The sequence below is a fragment of the Abramis brama genome (assembly GCF_963993115.1).
Source record: "Abramis brama genome assembly, chromosome: 1".
In the NCBI taxonomy this organism is placed as follows: domain Eukaryota; kingdom Metazoa; phylum Chordata; class Actinopteri; order Cypriniformes; family Leuciscidae; genus Abramis; species Abramis brama.
The window spans coordinates 22,133,147-22,149,125 of NC_139963.1; the positions used below are offsets into that span (position 1 = coordinate 22,133,147).

A 15,979-nucleotide genomic window follows, 5' to 3' on the forward strand; every position below is an offset into this window, starting at 1 on the left:
TATATAATATAGGCTATACAATTATAGATACAAATTATAATAATATATAGTTATATTACATATATATATATACAATTTTGACACGCAAAATAAAAATGTTAACGGTTGATAACATTTATTTTTTGCGAACAGATGAAAAAAAAAAAAAAAACTATCCAAAGGCTATATTTTTCTTTCTAGAAACGCCACGTGAACACAACATATATATAATGCAGGGTACAACACTGCCCAGCAACGGCACATGTTAGGATGGAATGGAAATTAATTCGGTGAACTCCATCTGAACTCCAAATGGGGCGAGTTTTCTAATATAATTATTCACCACTTACGTAGGTTATTTCTCAGAATATCAAGCCGTTCAGCATCACATCATCCTGACTCACCACCATTAGTCTTAATGTGCGTGCCAATAAATTAATATTCATGACCAAATTATCAGTTGCCCAGTTTCTAACTTAACATAGCTACTCCAAACACGCCTTTAAAAACAATATTTTATTTATCACATAAAAATGAAAACCAAACTAGATCTAATCCCAATATCTAAATAAAGATTTAATGTTTTAAATAGTTTTATTGCTATTGTTATCGTGAATATTATTCATTTCGTTAATGTTTTAGGCCTATATTTATTTTTCATGATGATTGTTTGGATATGACATGATCACACTAAATCTGAGTTCCCTAAGAAAGGGAAATGTGCTTCTTAAGCAAATTTCCTTAGTTTATTCGAGTTGTGGGTATAGGCACAGCAACGTGTCTACATTTTAAACATGTAAACAAAATACCGCAGGTGGTCTTCCGTTTCGAACGCAATTAATGTGATCAACAAACTAAAATGTGAAATACAATAGATCCTATACAAATAATGAGAATGGCGTCGCTTAAGTAACTTATTTCTTTCACAATAATTTTAAGAAAATATTTTATTTGCGTAGCCTACCATTTAACACGCATCCAGCGCACTCGAAATCCCAGGCTCAAGCAGTAAGCTAGTTAATTTTCTTTCCTTTTTTTTAAATGATAGATATAAATGTATAGGCTATTTATTATTCTGCTGTAATCACATTCAGATTATTATAAAGTAGCAAGCTTTACTTGTAGTTATCACGTTAGACAAAAAAAAAAAGTTTACACAATTCGCATAAAGCTCTGAATTTATTGAGAAATTATAAAGTTCAAAATAAAACATAAAATAATATAAAAAAAATTGCAGAAAAAAATAACAGCAACACTTTTTTTAACAGGTAACTGTCGAGCTGATTGTCATTTTACTCATTTTTTTCAGGAGCCACGTTTATAAAGTTCACAAAGAAATCAAAGGCTTGGTTAAAGGCCTATTTGCCTTTGACTGGCCTTACTTGTCTAATAACTAAGCCGCCTCGTCACAAAATCCATGGAACGCAATAAATGCAATAAAATGCATCATTGAATGAGATAAATTATGAAAAGATTCGCAACATCGTGCCTTTTCGTTGATGCCCTAAACCTCAAGATTCGATTGTCTTTTTTTTCTCCCCAACACACCCTTTCGCGGGAACGTGCTTTGTTGAAAACCCTCAGTTCTGCTCTTTCTATCATTTTTCTAATCTTTTCAAAAGAGACAGTCTGAAACCCCTCACTCCCCCTCTTTCTCCTTCTCCCACTTTGCCATTGACATCCAGCGATTGGTCAAGCGCAGCGAGTCGACAGCCAACGACCGAGTCACGCACTACGTAAACTTTTGACCCCTGAACTTTTTGACCCCACCAAATCTCGCGCCATTTCTAACGAGACTACGTTCACCTTCACTCGCTCTTCTGGATTAAACGTAGACAGAGAGAGAGAAGGGAGAACGAGCCTCTCCTGTGGCTAAGCCATAGCTTTATGCTTTCTGGTATGACAAAAGCTTTGAACTAGGCTGTCTCACAATGTAAGTTTCTACAGGCAAAATGCTGAATCCGAAAAGCACTATAAATGGTCACTATTCCGATCACGAAAAAAAATCAACGAAACGTTGTCGGTGGAATTTACGATAGTATTCTATGATCATGTAAAATGCGTATTACGAGACGTTTCCAAACCCTTTAGTTGTTAGAACAGGGCGACAAGCAGACACCATCATCTTCAACCATCGTGATCTTGGTCTGAAGCGGGCTCTGCTGGCGACAAAGGAGAGCTACATCTGAGAAAAATCCAACTCAAGCATAACGTCAGGAGGAGAAAATATATGTAGCCTATTTGTATTGATTAAAAAAAATGTGTATAGAATAACTAATATAGAATATAAAATAAATAATTTGACTTAATTTACCATTTAAATGTTGTGTTTTACATTGTGTTTTTTTAGTAATGATAAAATTTTAAATCCAAATTCTTTTACGATTTGATGTTTATATTAAGATTAATGTAGGCTATTATAGATTAACACGTATAGGCTATATTAAACAAGATAGGCTATTTATACATTTGTTATTCGTTAAGTAATTTTGTTTAATTTATTATGTGAGTTATGTATGAGTTATGTATATGTAAACGTACATGTCCGCACATTTGAACAAAATAAGTTTTATTTTTAGTCTTATCTCTTACTCTAAGTCTAATAATTGTTTACGTTGTCTAAATTTACACTTTAGGTCTATTTATATTTATACTAACACTTTATATAGCCTACTATATTATTAAACGTTCAAAAAAAATAGAAGAATTTGTAGCTATTATTTTATCAGGGTTTTTCTATCATCTAATTCAAGCCATTTTTAATACGTCTTAAACCGGGTCATATAATCAAGCCGTAGTTTAGTGGTTAGCCCAGATATGGCGTGCGGGCGACGCGAGTTCAAATCCTGCTTGTATCATCTGCCAGTCTTGTTCACCCTTGTTCTTCCAGTTCTCATATCAAAGTGCCAAAGAGCCCAATAACACAGAAAACAGAGACACTTTAAATGTTTGTTTGTCTGTTTTTTTAAATGTTTTGTTTGTTGTATTGGCTTGCTCGTCAGATATTGAATACAGATGTTAAAATACAATTGCATAAAACATTCTCAATCAAGAACCTCTTTTTTTGGACAAGCATCGCATAATTTCGCTTTATGCACTCGTTGTATTGTTTCGCGCTTGCGCCCTCGCAGCAGTGCCCGTCTGCTGACCCCTGGATGATCCCGTCCCTATGCATTATGGATGAGAAATGCTCGCAGATTGCCCCTATCAATATGCAAAACGCATTAGTCTTAAAATTGCTATTTAAACGTTCGAAATTGCTGCGTCTACGTGGTAGAGGGCTTATAGAAATCATAGAAATTGATTTTTAGTACCAGATGCTCAATGGACATAGAATGGTGGAAACTTGAAATTGAAAGTGAAATTTCCTGCTAAATAAGTTATCTGAGTCTCGTTGCATCAATACAAATATTGTAATTCCAAATAGTCGTATATGTCTTTGGGCTAACCTTTAAAACCACATTTATAGACTCTAGTCTTTGATCCCCTGAGTTTGTGTCAAAACCCATCACACACACCCTGCAAATATTTCTCTGACGCACAAACACACCTAGAATTAACGCCCAAGTCGCCTTAGTGACTAACAGCACATATAAACACTCAAGGGATATTGCTATTCCTCTTTTTGCATTGTCTTATATTTGCATTGTATGCTATAAGTATGGACTTTATGATTGTGGTTGACCTCGATTGTGGTTGTATAGACGCTTTTTAAGTAACTTTAGAGGAATGCGCGCATTTTTGCTTGCAGGCCGGAGCCCTCCCCACTCATATCATTAAAAAGGAAGCTAATGAAAAATTAAACGGTAGCCCTCGACTCATGCTCACGACCACAATTTCGCCTTCCTGTTTACGGCCTGAAACTTCCTTACTCCGTTGCTCGGACACACACACACACACACACTCCTTTACTCTCTCTCGTGTGTGTGTGTGTGTGTGTGTGTGCGCGCTCTCTCTCTCCCTCCTTCTCTCTCTTTCTCACACACAGAAATGCCAAATGGAGGGCTATAAAATCTGTAACACTCATTGAAAGTAGGCTGTAAAACACCCTGAAAGCTTAACATTTATTATTTTGGAGGTAATGGTGATGTTTAATGCAGAGGAGCCGGAAAGAAGCAAACACGTATTTGATAAGCAAAATAAGCAAAAGTTTTTGCTTTTTGTATAATTTACAATGTGTTTTCCAGTAAAGGTTAAGATCTGGCAAATCGTCAAAAGTCAGTATGTCCAACATACGGTATTGCATTTACATAGGATACATATTTTTTCAGTGCTGTTTGTAATGAAATTATATGCATTTTAAATGTTTACGACTATATGTCTATTTTAGTAGGCTAGTTAAAAAATTCTAGTGTTATTATCCATTGAATAATTTAGATGATTCCATTTTTTAGGTAACTGTTGTCGGATCATATGTGGAGCTCGTTTTAAAACCATAAAGTGTTAACTACTGAGGTTTTCGTTATCTTTTTAATCCCATAAAGGTTACACGCTCTTACACGGCAAACTTTGGTAGGATTTACAAGACAACAATTAATAGCAAAAGCATGTTCTTGGTTTCCCTGTTTCTATAAAAACAAAATAGTAAAAATGTCATTCGCGCTGCCTTGAGTGTAATATAATGATATACAGACTTAAACTGTATACTTGAGTTGAACTCGAGATGACCTGAGGTGACAAAAAAGCTCTTAAAAGAAAAATCTGAAATATTTATTCAAAAAGTATAATTATACTAACCAAATACTTTGCTCCAGTTATTCAACTATGTGTTCCTTACACGCTTCCTCCCTGAAAAATACAGGGGCGGGGAAGGAACAAAGCTTTACTTGTAGAACCTTAGGGAGGCATATTGTCATATTGTTGTGTGTGTGTGTGTGTGTGTGTGTGTGTGTGTGTGTGTGTGTGTGTGTGTGTGTGTGTCAGTAAGAGAGAAAGATCCAGTGAGATGTTTTCACCTATTTCATAAATATGATTGTTCCAATGTGCAGTTGCAAACTAAAGAAAATGGTCACAAGTCAAGACTTTACGGAAAAAACATTACAAGGATAAAAGAGAATTAAAACGTATCCGCTATTTAAATATATATGTAAACATAGTATATTTATTATATATTTATTATAGTATATTTAAAAATTACCATTGCAATTACAACCAAGTTAATTATGCTAATTCTATTAGTAATATACTGGTATACATGACACCTAACTCATATCACAGATCTCATTTCTTCTTGCCGTCAGAGAAACAACATGATTGACACTTATACTTGAGACATACCCCTCCTTCCCTTCCCTTCCCTTCCCTTCCCTTCCCTTCCCTTCCCTTCCCTTCCCTTCCCACATCTTCCTAGATCAAATCACCGGCCAATGCAGCCTTAAATTGAACTTACTTTGAATGTGCACGGTCCACTATCCATATTTCCGCCTCCAAATGAGTAAAACCGGAGAGACATTGCACTGACTAGACACTGGTACTGTAGTGGCCTACTGGTACGCTCTTCCTCTCACAACTGACCCTTTAGAATCCCCTCGAAGCAGTTAAACCGTCACTTGCATTCTAGAATGTGAAATATATAGTACATTGTCAACTCCCCAAAACCATAAAACTAACTTTATGGACCCCACGTGACTTTTGAGAGCCAGTAAGGGGTATCTATCTGTGGCCTGGGCGATTTTTACGATCTAACTTCAAGATAAAACGCTCATCCGTTTGACATGTAAATGTCATAGCTACTTTTTGTATAGTTTGGGCAAAGGGAAAAGCAAAATTACAAAAGGCAAGTGGTCGTTGGTACACTGCGGAGACCTCCAACCGGCTCTCAAAACTTAGAGGTAGGGAAGAGTTTGGCACGCATGGTAAGTTTAAAGGCTCAGTGCTTGTTTACTAGGACAGAAATATAGAAATATAGGGGTGGGCTAGCGTTTGTAAATTATATAAACATTCCGGAAAATGTGTGTTTTAAATGTAGTTGTAGAAACGTCTTAACTTATGTATACGCCAGGTTTTGGTGAACATGTCTCCTAATGTCTGTTTTCGCTTAATTGTAAGTGCGGTTTAGCGTTTTGCTATTAGTGTCCAAGTTGTGTGTGAACTGTCAATATATAGTTCACGGATCTGCATTGTGGCGTAGCAAAACGTTTCTCAGTAATTTAAAGGACCGTACAGATATTTGTGTTTCAGATAATATTGTGAATGTGTAATCTATACCTGTCAATCATTGCCAAGAATTAGTTGTCTTGATTGTGTGTAAATTGAAGAACTTTCAAGAAATGTATTAGATTTGAATATGAGGAACTTTATTTTTTTTACTCCAAGTTAAACTACAAACAAATACAAAAAGCTTTTTGGCAAAATGCTAACAGGCAGTTCAACATGACATTTTTTTTTTTTTTTTTTTTTTTTCGTTTTCCACACGTTTGCCGTTCATTCTGCCTTCTACAAATAGCCAACTGATCACAATAAAAATGTTCAATATGTACATCCTTTTTGGAACATAAACATGATCCAGTAATATACAATTACATATTTGGAATACAACTATACACACGTATGAACGGGTACAAGAATTTAGTGAGGACTATTTACACATTTCCTTTTTTTTCTCTCTCAAAAATAATAGAAGAGTTTGAACACATGACAAATCGAATGTGATTATTTAGACAATTATTAAACAGAGGACCATGAAACATACAGAGGCGTCTGCTAAATTTAATGCAGTCACCACTAAACTAGAGCTTCACTTCATACAAGGGCAGGTTCGTTTCTAAGCTGTAAACTCAAAAGGTATACACGTATAGGTAAATAAGTTATAACATTTAAGAGCTCACATGCTAACTCTCAAGAAAGCATTAACATAGCACTTTACACATAAACAATATTCATAACAAGAACAACAGGCGGTATATTGAGAGCTTCTTTCCCCTTCAGTTTTATTTACTTGCCAAAATTATAGTCACCATAGTATTAAAAAGAACAACATGTGAACACTAATTTTCGCTTCATTATAGCAGTACCACAGTAGAATTTTAAAATGCCTAAAACATCCATAACATGCCAAAAGGTGCCGCGATGTACAGTACTTTGTAAGTAATGTTTTGAGACCTATTTTTCCTCGTAATTTTCTTTTGCACACCACGTAGTAGGACTTGGGATACAACTATGGCTGGAAAGCGCTGCCTGCGGTAGCCAGACTCATGCTCTTCAGTTTATTGTCCTTTTTCCATTTCATCCGCCGGTTTTGGAACCAAATCTTAATTTGACGCTCTGAGAGGCACAGAGCATGGGCTATCTCTATCCTCCTCCTTCGGGTGAGGTATCTATTGAAATGGAACTCTTTTTCCAGCTCTAGCGTCTGATAGCGGGTATATGCAGTTCGGGCCCTTTTGCCGTCTGGTCCAGTCATATCTGAATAATGTGGACAAAACGCAAAGGGGAATAAAGATTAGCGAAAATTGTCCTGCACATCATTTCAACAACAGTTTCCAACAACTTTTTGTTATAGATACACATGAGTGACACGATTTACAACTGAATGCGTACAGGGAAATCACCAAATGGGACAGTGCACAGCGCCTCACTTTTGGCTCATGGCGTTTGTTTTTGTTTCGTTTTGCTACTTACAACCTCAATATTTAATACAACCTCAAATATTCGCAGTTGTTATATAATCACTTTTTTCCCCGCTGCTTGTTTATCCATCCCACTATCATCGCATTTTCACCCCGTTATTTCTCTCCGCTTTATTAGCGGTTCTCCAACACTAAACTAATCACATTCCCACACACCATAAAGCTGAACTTTTCACAGAAACAACAACTTGTAAACCTTCCTGCCTCGCTGCCCTCTCTTCCACCCCGCTCTCATTCTCTCCTCTACAGTTTGCGAGGCTCCACACTTGATAGATTTATGGCACTTTCACGGAAATCTAAAATAAAGACTGTTATGACGCCACACTGAATTTAAATCAGAACTGAACACAATACGCATTTGCTAACAAACAAAGAGACGTAAACATAATACGTGTGTACCATGGCTAATATGTAGTTTCCTCATCCAAGGGAATATTTGGGGAGCTTGGCCATCGGACGTCGCCGAGGTAGTGGAGGTTGCCGTGCTCTCTTGCTTCTGTTGTGTCCGAGGTGCGGAGTTGTTCGCTCTGTGAGACGCGTCCTCGGTCTCAGAAGAAACGCTGGCTTCGTCGATTTCTGTGAAATGTGTGTTGTTGTTGAGATTATTACCCGCAGTGGTGGTGCTTTGGTCGGAAGGGGGCGAAGAGCATTTGGGTCCAAGGCTTTCGCTGTTGGAACAAGGCAGCGGCTCCGGAGACGCGAGCGAGCAGCTTGACGGCTGCCGGAATCGCGTCTCCGGGGCTGGAGACTGGAAGACCCGGGAGTTGTCCCCAACCGCCCCAAAGTGGCCAGTGCTGGTTGAACGATTGACGCTTAGGTCCATTCCATTGTAGTTGTAGCCGTAAGAGCCTGAATGCATGGTGCCGGAGTCCCTGTACGAGGCGTTCATAGCGCTGCTGCTAGTTCCATAATTTAGTAACTGATAGTCAGGGCCATTTGGGTAGCGCCCTGAGAACGAGTTTACAAAGTAAGAGCTCATTTAGGTTGTTTTAGAGGGCTTGATTTGTAGATCTTGGTCGTTATAACGCTGTGCTTCACGATTTATGATGTATTAATGAATTATAGCAATGCACTGTACTTCGTTTTTGCTATGTATGCGGCCAAATATGGGGGTGGGGGTGCGTTTGAGAATCACGTGCTTTTGTTGACCAGTCGTAAATTCTCACTGATGACTTCAAGAGGTAATTCATGCTCTATGGTTACAAATGATGACGAGACTGGGAGTCGTTAGACTGGAGTCAACGTGTACCTCCCTTTGCAGGGATTTGCTGCATGTGAGCAGACAGCGTCACCTACTGGGAATGAAATTTATTGCACGATTGGAAGATATGTTGAGCGCTCAACGCTGCTTATTTCTTTTTTAAATGGCAATAAAACGGATTTTCGTTGTAGTTTATTGTGATATTAATAAACTTTAGTGTAGTTATTGACCCTTTACGCATACAAAATTTGCCCAGAATCTATAATGCGTACTTGAAATGCAAATATTAATATAAAGGGGAACTGTCACATCATTTCGGATAATATATATATATATATATATATATATATATATATATATATATATATACACACACACACATACACATACAAACGTATTATTAAAATATATAATAATGTATATGTTAATAATTAATAATAACACACATTTTAAGAACATAATAATATTTTAGTTGTATGATGTGAAACCCTACGGCCACTCTAGTAGTACTTTAAAATATTATAATAATGCTGAAAAAAAATAAGCACTGGTGGCAACATTATCTAAGCTACATTATGAATACATAATAGGCTATACAATATTAAATATACAAAATTCAAACAAATCGTTAAATTCCGCTAAATTCCAGTGAATCCTATCGTTGGATACCACAGATGTATTTTTTCCATCCTAAGAAGCGACTTTTTAGTAGACGTCTTCCAAAGATGAGTTCCTGTTCGCACACTGTATGGACAACATAAGGAATGCGAGATCGTGATTTATGTTCCAATATGATATATGGTTTGTTGACAAAACGCCAATTGCTGCTTCATGTATGTGCATGATGTAAAACTGTACTAAACTTCTATAGACGTTTGGTTATGTTAAAGCCGGAAAAGGACCGTTGAAATACCTCAGAACAATATTAACTCTTATATTTTAGCAATATTTAATTCCCTGAAAATAGCAGAATTTAACAATAAGTAACAGATTTACAATATTCTAGCCTGCGAAGAAGCGTGAAGTTCTCCCACTGTGCTCGGTGAACACATTCATGTATAGATACATGTATACTCTGGTTTGTAGATTGTTTTTGTTTTTTTAATGTAAATTATGTGTCTGATTTTGGGTAGAATTTTGTTGACACAATTAGGACCACTTATTGTCGACTTATTGTCGCTTAGCCCTCCAGGCTGTAGAGTATCTCAGGGTGAGTGACCAGCGCCCACAGGTCAGCTTTCTCTTTTGGTTATCTATTAAAACCTGCTGAACCTTTTCACCTCTCACTTTGTAGGAAGTATTTTGGAACCAAGTGGGCGACGTTCGGCCTTTTAGTTGTACAAAAAGCGAAACCAAATCCCTAACTGAAGAGTTTTGGGGCTTTGTACCTGTTTCATGAAGTCAGAAAAACACGCGACCACTGTTTGTCCTAAAATATCATACACACAATAGTAAATGTATCATATATTTACATATGCCAGCAGGTACTGAAATGTCATATTATTTACGCAGCAATATGCATGTTTATTGCGTTGCCCTATACATTTTCGGTAAAGGCTGTATTTTTCTTTACATCATCCAATGGGTCAACCGTGAATTTGTTTAAACTAGTTTTCTTGACAAAAATAAAAAGAATACATGGAAAGCAGGTGTTTCCGCAATGAGGATCCGTCATTTCATATTATCGGCCGTCATCAAATATAGCACGAGAGGCGGTATTTCGTTTAATTAAAGGCTTGAATAACAAACAAAAAACATGTAAAAATGTTTGACTATTGTAGACTTTTGTGTGTGTTTGCGTGTATGTTTTTTTTCTTGAATCTCTAGCTGCTCCAGTCCTTTTTCACTCAGACTCAATAAATTATGTCAAGTGTCTCAACATTTAACTTACGAATAAATGAAAGATAGCAAAAAGTTTTCCATACATGGGAATTTATTTTATTTTTACACAGCTTAAATATAAACACGAATATGACACAAATTTCAAATAGCTTCGTTCAACATGGACATTTCAGTCATAAGAGCAAATCTAAATTGAATAAGAGCGCACAAAACCACATGTGTTAAACGTCATGTAAAAAAAGGAAAAAAATCACAAAAGAAATTACATTGAGTTAACAGGAATGCTACAGTTGCTAACATGATGGAAAGTCTTCATTTGTGATATCATGGTGTCTGGTGCCCTCTATGCCATAGCTTTCTTTTGGTGGGGGAAATTTATCGTTTAAAATTTCATTCTGTCCTCTTCTCCTCCTCCTCTTCGCCACTGGTTTGTGAGCAGTTGATCAATTTGTTCTCTTTTTTCCATTTCATTCGCCGGTTTTGGAACCAAATCTTTATCTGACGTTCTGTCAGGCACAGTGCGTGCGCAATCTCAATGCGGCGTCTTCGGGTCAGATACCTGTTAAAGTGGAACTCTTTCTCCAATTCTAACGTCTGGTAGCGAGTGTACGTCTGACGACCCCTTCGGCCAGCGTTACCAAATGTCCCTGTCCATGGGATAAAAGAGAAAAGTCAAACATTAACACAAAGAGCGTGTTTTTTACAATGATAAATGCGTCCGGAGAAAACAGCTCGAGGGTGACATAATGACAAGAAACTCTCAAGTCAGTGCGAAATACATGCAGCTAAAATACAGTCGACTAACCTATATATCACATTTTTGCTGTCCTGCATTTTTAACACATTTAAGATATTTGTTGTGTTGATTTTTAGTGATGTTGTCCTCATTTAAACCTATGTGCAGACAAACTGAGAGGTCTAAAATCTGAGGAAATGTAATTCTCCTTTTCTCATTTTCGTGACAGATATAAACAAAAGATACCGGTCTATTTTTGTGCTTCATCTGAACATAGATGCAACGCGCCTAGTAATAGTTTGAGCACATGTCAAAGTTGTGTTTGTGACTGAAACGTGTACAAAGATGTCCGTGGATGTTCATGCTGCTGAACTTTAAACATGTAACTACTGTAAACGGACAGGGCTATAGGCAGCGAATAAAATCAAGATACAGAAAATGCACAGTGTTCAGCTTCTATTGGTCCTTGTAGTTTCAAGGACTATATTGCATAGCCCAATCATAATATCTTTAGTGTTTTTACAGCCTAATACTGCCATGTACTTGTCACTGTATCATAAGAAGGCACAAACAGCAACAGATGTATCAAAAGAACAACAATGATAATTTTGTAATAAGACATACGGTGATTCAGCAGCTCTTCTGTTTATAATTAGACACGCTTCTCTAGTGATTTAAATGATATGAGCCTTGCGGCGAACATATTTCCAAATGTCCTCCCTCAAAAACAAGTACAGTACATTTGAGAGATTTCACAGAACTTTACAGGAGTGGCTTTGCTTTCAGTATGACACTATGGTGGAGACGAACGTATTTGCACTGTATTGGGCTTCCGGCACTGTACAGTGAAGCTGTAAGTCACGTAGGCTATAGCACGCTCTTGCTCCGTCTTTATTAGCGATGAGAAAAAATGAAGGGCAAAAAAAGACAACATGAACTCACCGTTACACGAGTTCATCCGTTGCATCCAAGGATAAACCGGCGCTGACGGCTTCTGTTCGTCGGCCTCAGGGTAGATGCCTTTCCCCGTCGATCCCGTGCAGTCTGTCTTGCGATGATCCTGACTGAGCACGAACGAGTGTTCCTCTATGCTGGCGAGGGCGCAGGCAGGGTCCTTTTCCCTGTAGAAGCTTGCTGTCGCATAATCGCAGGGACCGGCGGCGGTCGCCCTGCCGTAGGCACCGTTCGCTTGTTGGTAAAAAGAGGATGGGTACGCCTTCTCTTGGACACTGGAACCTCCATAAGCAGCACCGGGATAGTGTCGTAAAGGGTCTGTGTATCCGGAGGAATATAACGGTATCTGTCCCAAGAACGACTCCTGTCCTCCGGGCAGAGTCACTGGGAAAGTTGAGTTTACAAAATAGGAACTCATTGGGAGGGTACGGCTCTTTTGCGTGGTTTATGATTTGTTGTGTTTTATAGTCCAAGTGGTTTAGCTATTAGTAGTTTATCGGAGATTGGGTTTTAGATGGGGGGGGGGGGGGGGGTGTTCTGGGTGGCTATGTGCCAGTGCGGGACAGAGGGAAACCGTACCATCTGACCAGCCACTGACCAATAGCGAGCGGACGTGCCTGCAAAATAGCACCCTTGAGGGGGGCTGTGATTGCACGCGCCGGGGGACCCCGGAGCAGAGAACTAGCTTTTTTTTAATCCCTTCTCCCTTTCCGTTTCTTCCAATGAGATTGCACAATGCGAATCACATAGGAATTTTAAAACGCTAAATTGAATTCATCGACACTTTGTGCCCCCACATTATACAGTCGGCTTTGGTCCTATCATACCACTGAAGAGTAAAGTGTCAACATACAAGACCCGGAGTAGCCGATTTTCTAAACACACATTATTACGTACAACATTTAATCATTTTCCATCCTTTATATTTCAGATAGGTACTTTACTAGGCCTTATCGCACAAGTAGGTCACAAAAGATAAAATGACATATTGATGATCTCGGCTTCAACGCTTTTTTCATCACTGTAATTTCATAGTGATTTATAAATGGTAAACGACGTGTTAAAGAAAACCAAAACCTATATATAAACAGTGCAAAGTAAATGAGCCTGAGCAAAAGTATTTAACAAAATTCAGAAGGTAACATATATGTTGCCTATATATATTAAACTGTTTAGTGATAATATAAATGATACATATTCATGTTGACACATAATGACAGCACAAATATGTACTGAATGTGTGAATATAAAAGACACGTTTACTGTCATCCACAATTTTTTGAAAACAAATGTGTGTGTGTGTGTGTATATATATATATATATATATATATATATATATATATATATATATATATATATATAATGTTTTGTCAATTTGTTTTTCATTCAACACAAGTTTTGTTAAATGTATTTTCTATGCGCATGACATTTTTTACAGCATTGCGCACAATTTGTTTCCTCCTTTGCTTAAATTAATTAATGATTTGAGAATGCCAGCAAATAGTTCAGCAGTGTTTTGGCTTTTTGTCGGTGTTGCGCTGCACTGGTCGAGCGTGCGTGTGTTTTTCATTAACCAAAAGTACAGTTATGGTGGCCGGGTATCCTGTCGCTATACGACCAATAAACCATTTGCGACACAACAAGTGGATATTTTTAAAGGTGGCGCACTGGGGGTTGCGTGCATTTTACTTTCATTTCAGTTTCCTTTGACTAGGATGCTGCGTTTCCTTTCGCATTGCATAGTTTTCTGCGAACGGAAAGCATCTATTGTGTTTCCATTTGTAGAAATGAGCAAGGGGGAGAAGGGCCTGGTCAACGTTTGTTAATTATTAACGAGCAATAACTACCATTACACGTTCTATAAATTCTTAACCAAGACATCTAGAGATTGTGCTTGGCATTTAAATAAGTTTGTGCTAGGCATTCTTTCCTCAAAAAGCTCGCGTTTTATAGTTAACTTCATTATTCTTTCTCTCTCTCTCTCTCTCTCTCTCTCTCTTTACAGGTATTTCTTCCTTGTCTTCGAAGAACCACAGAAGCCAGCGAGGCAACTGGATTGCAGTGGACTATTATAGACAGTCAACTTTTCTGCGGAAGTCACTTATTTAGTGATAAGGAGTAAAAGTGAATAATTTCACACCCATTTGGACATGGAGTGACCTGTTATGAACTTTTTGTCAAGAATGCTATAACGGTCTGTATTCCTCCGAGTGTAATACATGTGAGTAGGCGATGTCAAATATTTAAAATGTAAAACATGCTAAACTCTGTAAAAAGCGCATCTTTATATTAAAATATATGAAAAACAACTCAGGAGTTCATTCTTTTAATGCTGGTGTCAGACATTTGTTTGTACCCTAAGTTACGAATTCTTATAACTGAACATTTAAAATGACGTACAGGCCTTGCTTCAAATGCCGTGTTTCCTTCGTGTACAATAGCCTATGTGTTTTTACATAAATAATTAAACGCGCTTTTAGGCTTCCTTTAAATTTACAGCAAGACTGTGGTTGCCGCATTTATATTATCATATATGCTGTAATTTAATATCAGTGCATTATTTTCACGATAATTATGCTCACGGTTTCGCTGTTTATCTTGTCCCCTAAATACCGGAAGCTTAGTTAGAAATAGATTTTATTTATATGTATATTATATTTGTTTGTATTAAATATATCTGGTAAATATATCTGGTTAAACAAGTTACATTTAACAAATGCGCATGCATTTTACTATCAAAAAGTCAGGGAGGGGGTGATCCGCAAACTCTTGCCTTAAGCCTGCTGTTAATTTATGAATGCTGTTCTACCACATGCTAAACTTTAACATGTGGTCAAAGCAAAGTGCAATAAATGCATGGCATTTAGAGCTAAACGTGCGCGTCTCTATATGTAAAGATCCGTAAAAAAAACTACATTTTAGACAACATACAAAACAAATGGAGATTTCAATTATAAATTAGTAAATCAAACACACTTGGCCCAAAGAAAACCGGCCCGTTCTTTATGTATTTTTACGGTCGTATCAGATTTCACTAACATCATAAACCTAAGGGATAAAAGCCTTATTGATTTTCAGAAGCTTTGTCAGCCACCCATAACAAGGGATTTTTGAGTTTGTGGATGGTAATAATGCCTAATGTTATCTGTTTTCAACAACAATACGATTTGTTTTAGGTTGATCAAAGAATAAAACTAAATTTAATTTAATTTTAAGATACTTTGAACTTATATATTTATACGTTAACAATAATTCCAATTCTGTAATTATCCGTGCTTTGAAATGTAAGCCACTGAAGTTATAAATGCCACAGCTATGCAAATAAAATGAGAGTGACTGTACTTTTTACATTATGGAAACTCAGTCTTGTGACTGGAATTACTTAGAAATCATATTACTTAGGTGCAAAACAGTAGAGCCCTGAAATAAATGCAAAGACTAAGAGACAACCCATATCACACATTCACACTTTATGGCATTAAACAGTCATACAATCTCCAATCCCCCCCCCCCCCCCCCCCCCTCTCTCTCGCTCTCGCTTTCTCTCTCTCACAAACACACACACACTCTTTCCGGTTATGCCCACTACCAGTCCAAATAAACACTTATTGCTTGGAGTATATACTTCCTAAGAGAGAA

General features: G+C 37.4%; 3 protein-coding genes across 3 annotated transcripts in view; all 3 read right to left on the bottom strand.

Annotated features, from left to right (window-relative positions):
• hoxb3a (homeobox B3a) overlaps positions 1-15,979 on the bottom strand; it is a 51,176-nt gene that overhangs the window by 32,603 nt on the left and 2,594 nt on the right. The window lies entirely within an intron of this gene.
• Positions 6,254-8,876, bottom strand: hoxb5a (homeobox B5a). The gene is made up of 2 exons (XM_084089029.1): positions 8,007-8,876; positions 6,254-7,383 (listed from the first exon to the last, which is right to left on the bottom strand). The coding sequence occupies exons 1-2, from the start codon at positions 8,584-8,586 to the stop codon at positions 7,136-7,138; spliced, it is 828 nt and encodes a 275-aa protein (XP_083945155.1). The 5' UTR covers positions 8,587-8,876; the 3' UTR covers positions 6,254-7,135.
• On the bottom strand, positions 10,464-12,843 carry hoxb6a (homeobox B6a). Its single transcript, XM_084089057.1, has 2 exons — positions 12,329-12,843; positions 10,464-11,297 (listed from the first exon to the last, which is right to left on the bottom strand). Exons 1-2 carry the CDS (start codon positions 12,756-12,758, stop codon positions 11,041-11,043), a joined length of 687 nt encoding a protein of 228 aa, XP_083945183.1. The 5' UTR covers positions 12,759-12,843; the 3' UTR covers positions 10,464-11,040.

Excerpts from the sequence above, each read along its gene's own strand:
- hoxb5a (XM_084089029.1), bottom strand. The coding sequence starts at position 8,586 with ATGAGCTCTTACTTTGTAAACTCGTTCTCAGGGCGCTACCCAAATGGC. Across the intron at positions 7,384-8,006 it reads GAAACTACATATTAGCCATG|ATATGACTGGACCAGACGGC; the intron begins GTACACACGTAT and ends CACATTATTCAG.
- hoxb6a (XM_084089057.1), bottom strand. The coding sequence starts at position 12,758 with ATGAGTTCCTATTTTGTAAACTCAACTTTCCCAGTGACTCTGCCCGGA. Across the intron at positions 11,298-12,328 it reads ACGGATGAACTCGTGTAACG|GGACATTTGGTAACGCTGGC; the intron begins GTGAGTTCATGT and ends TCCCATGGACAG.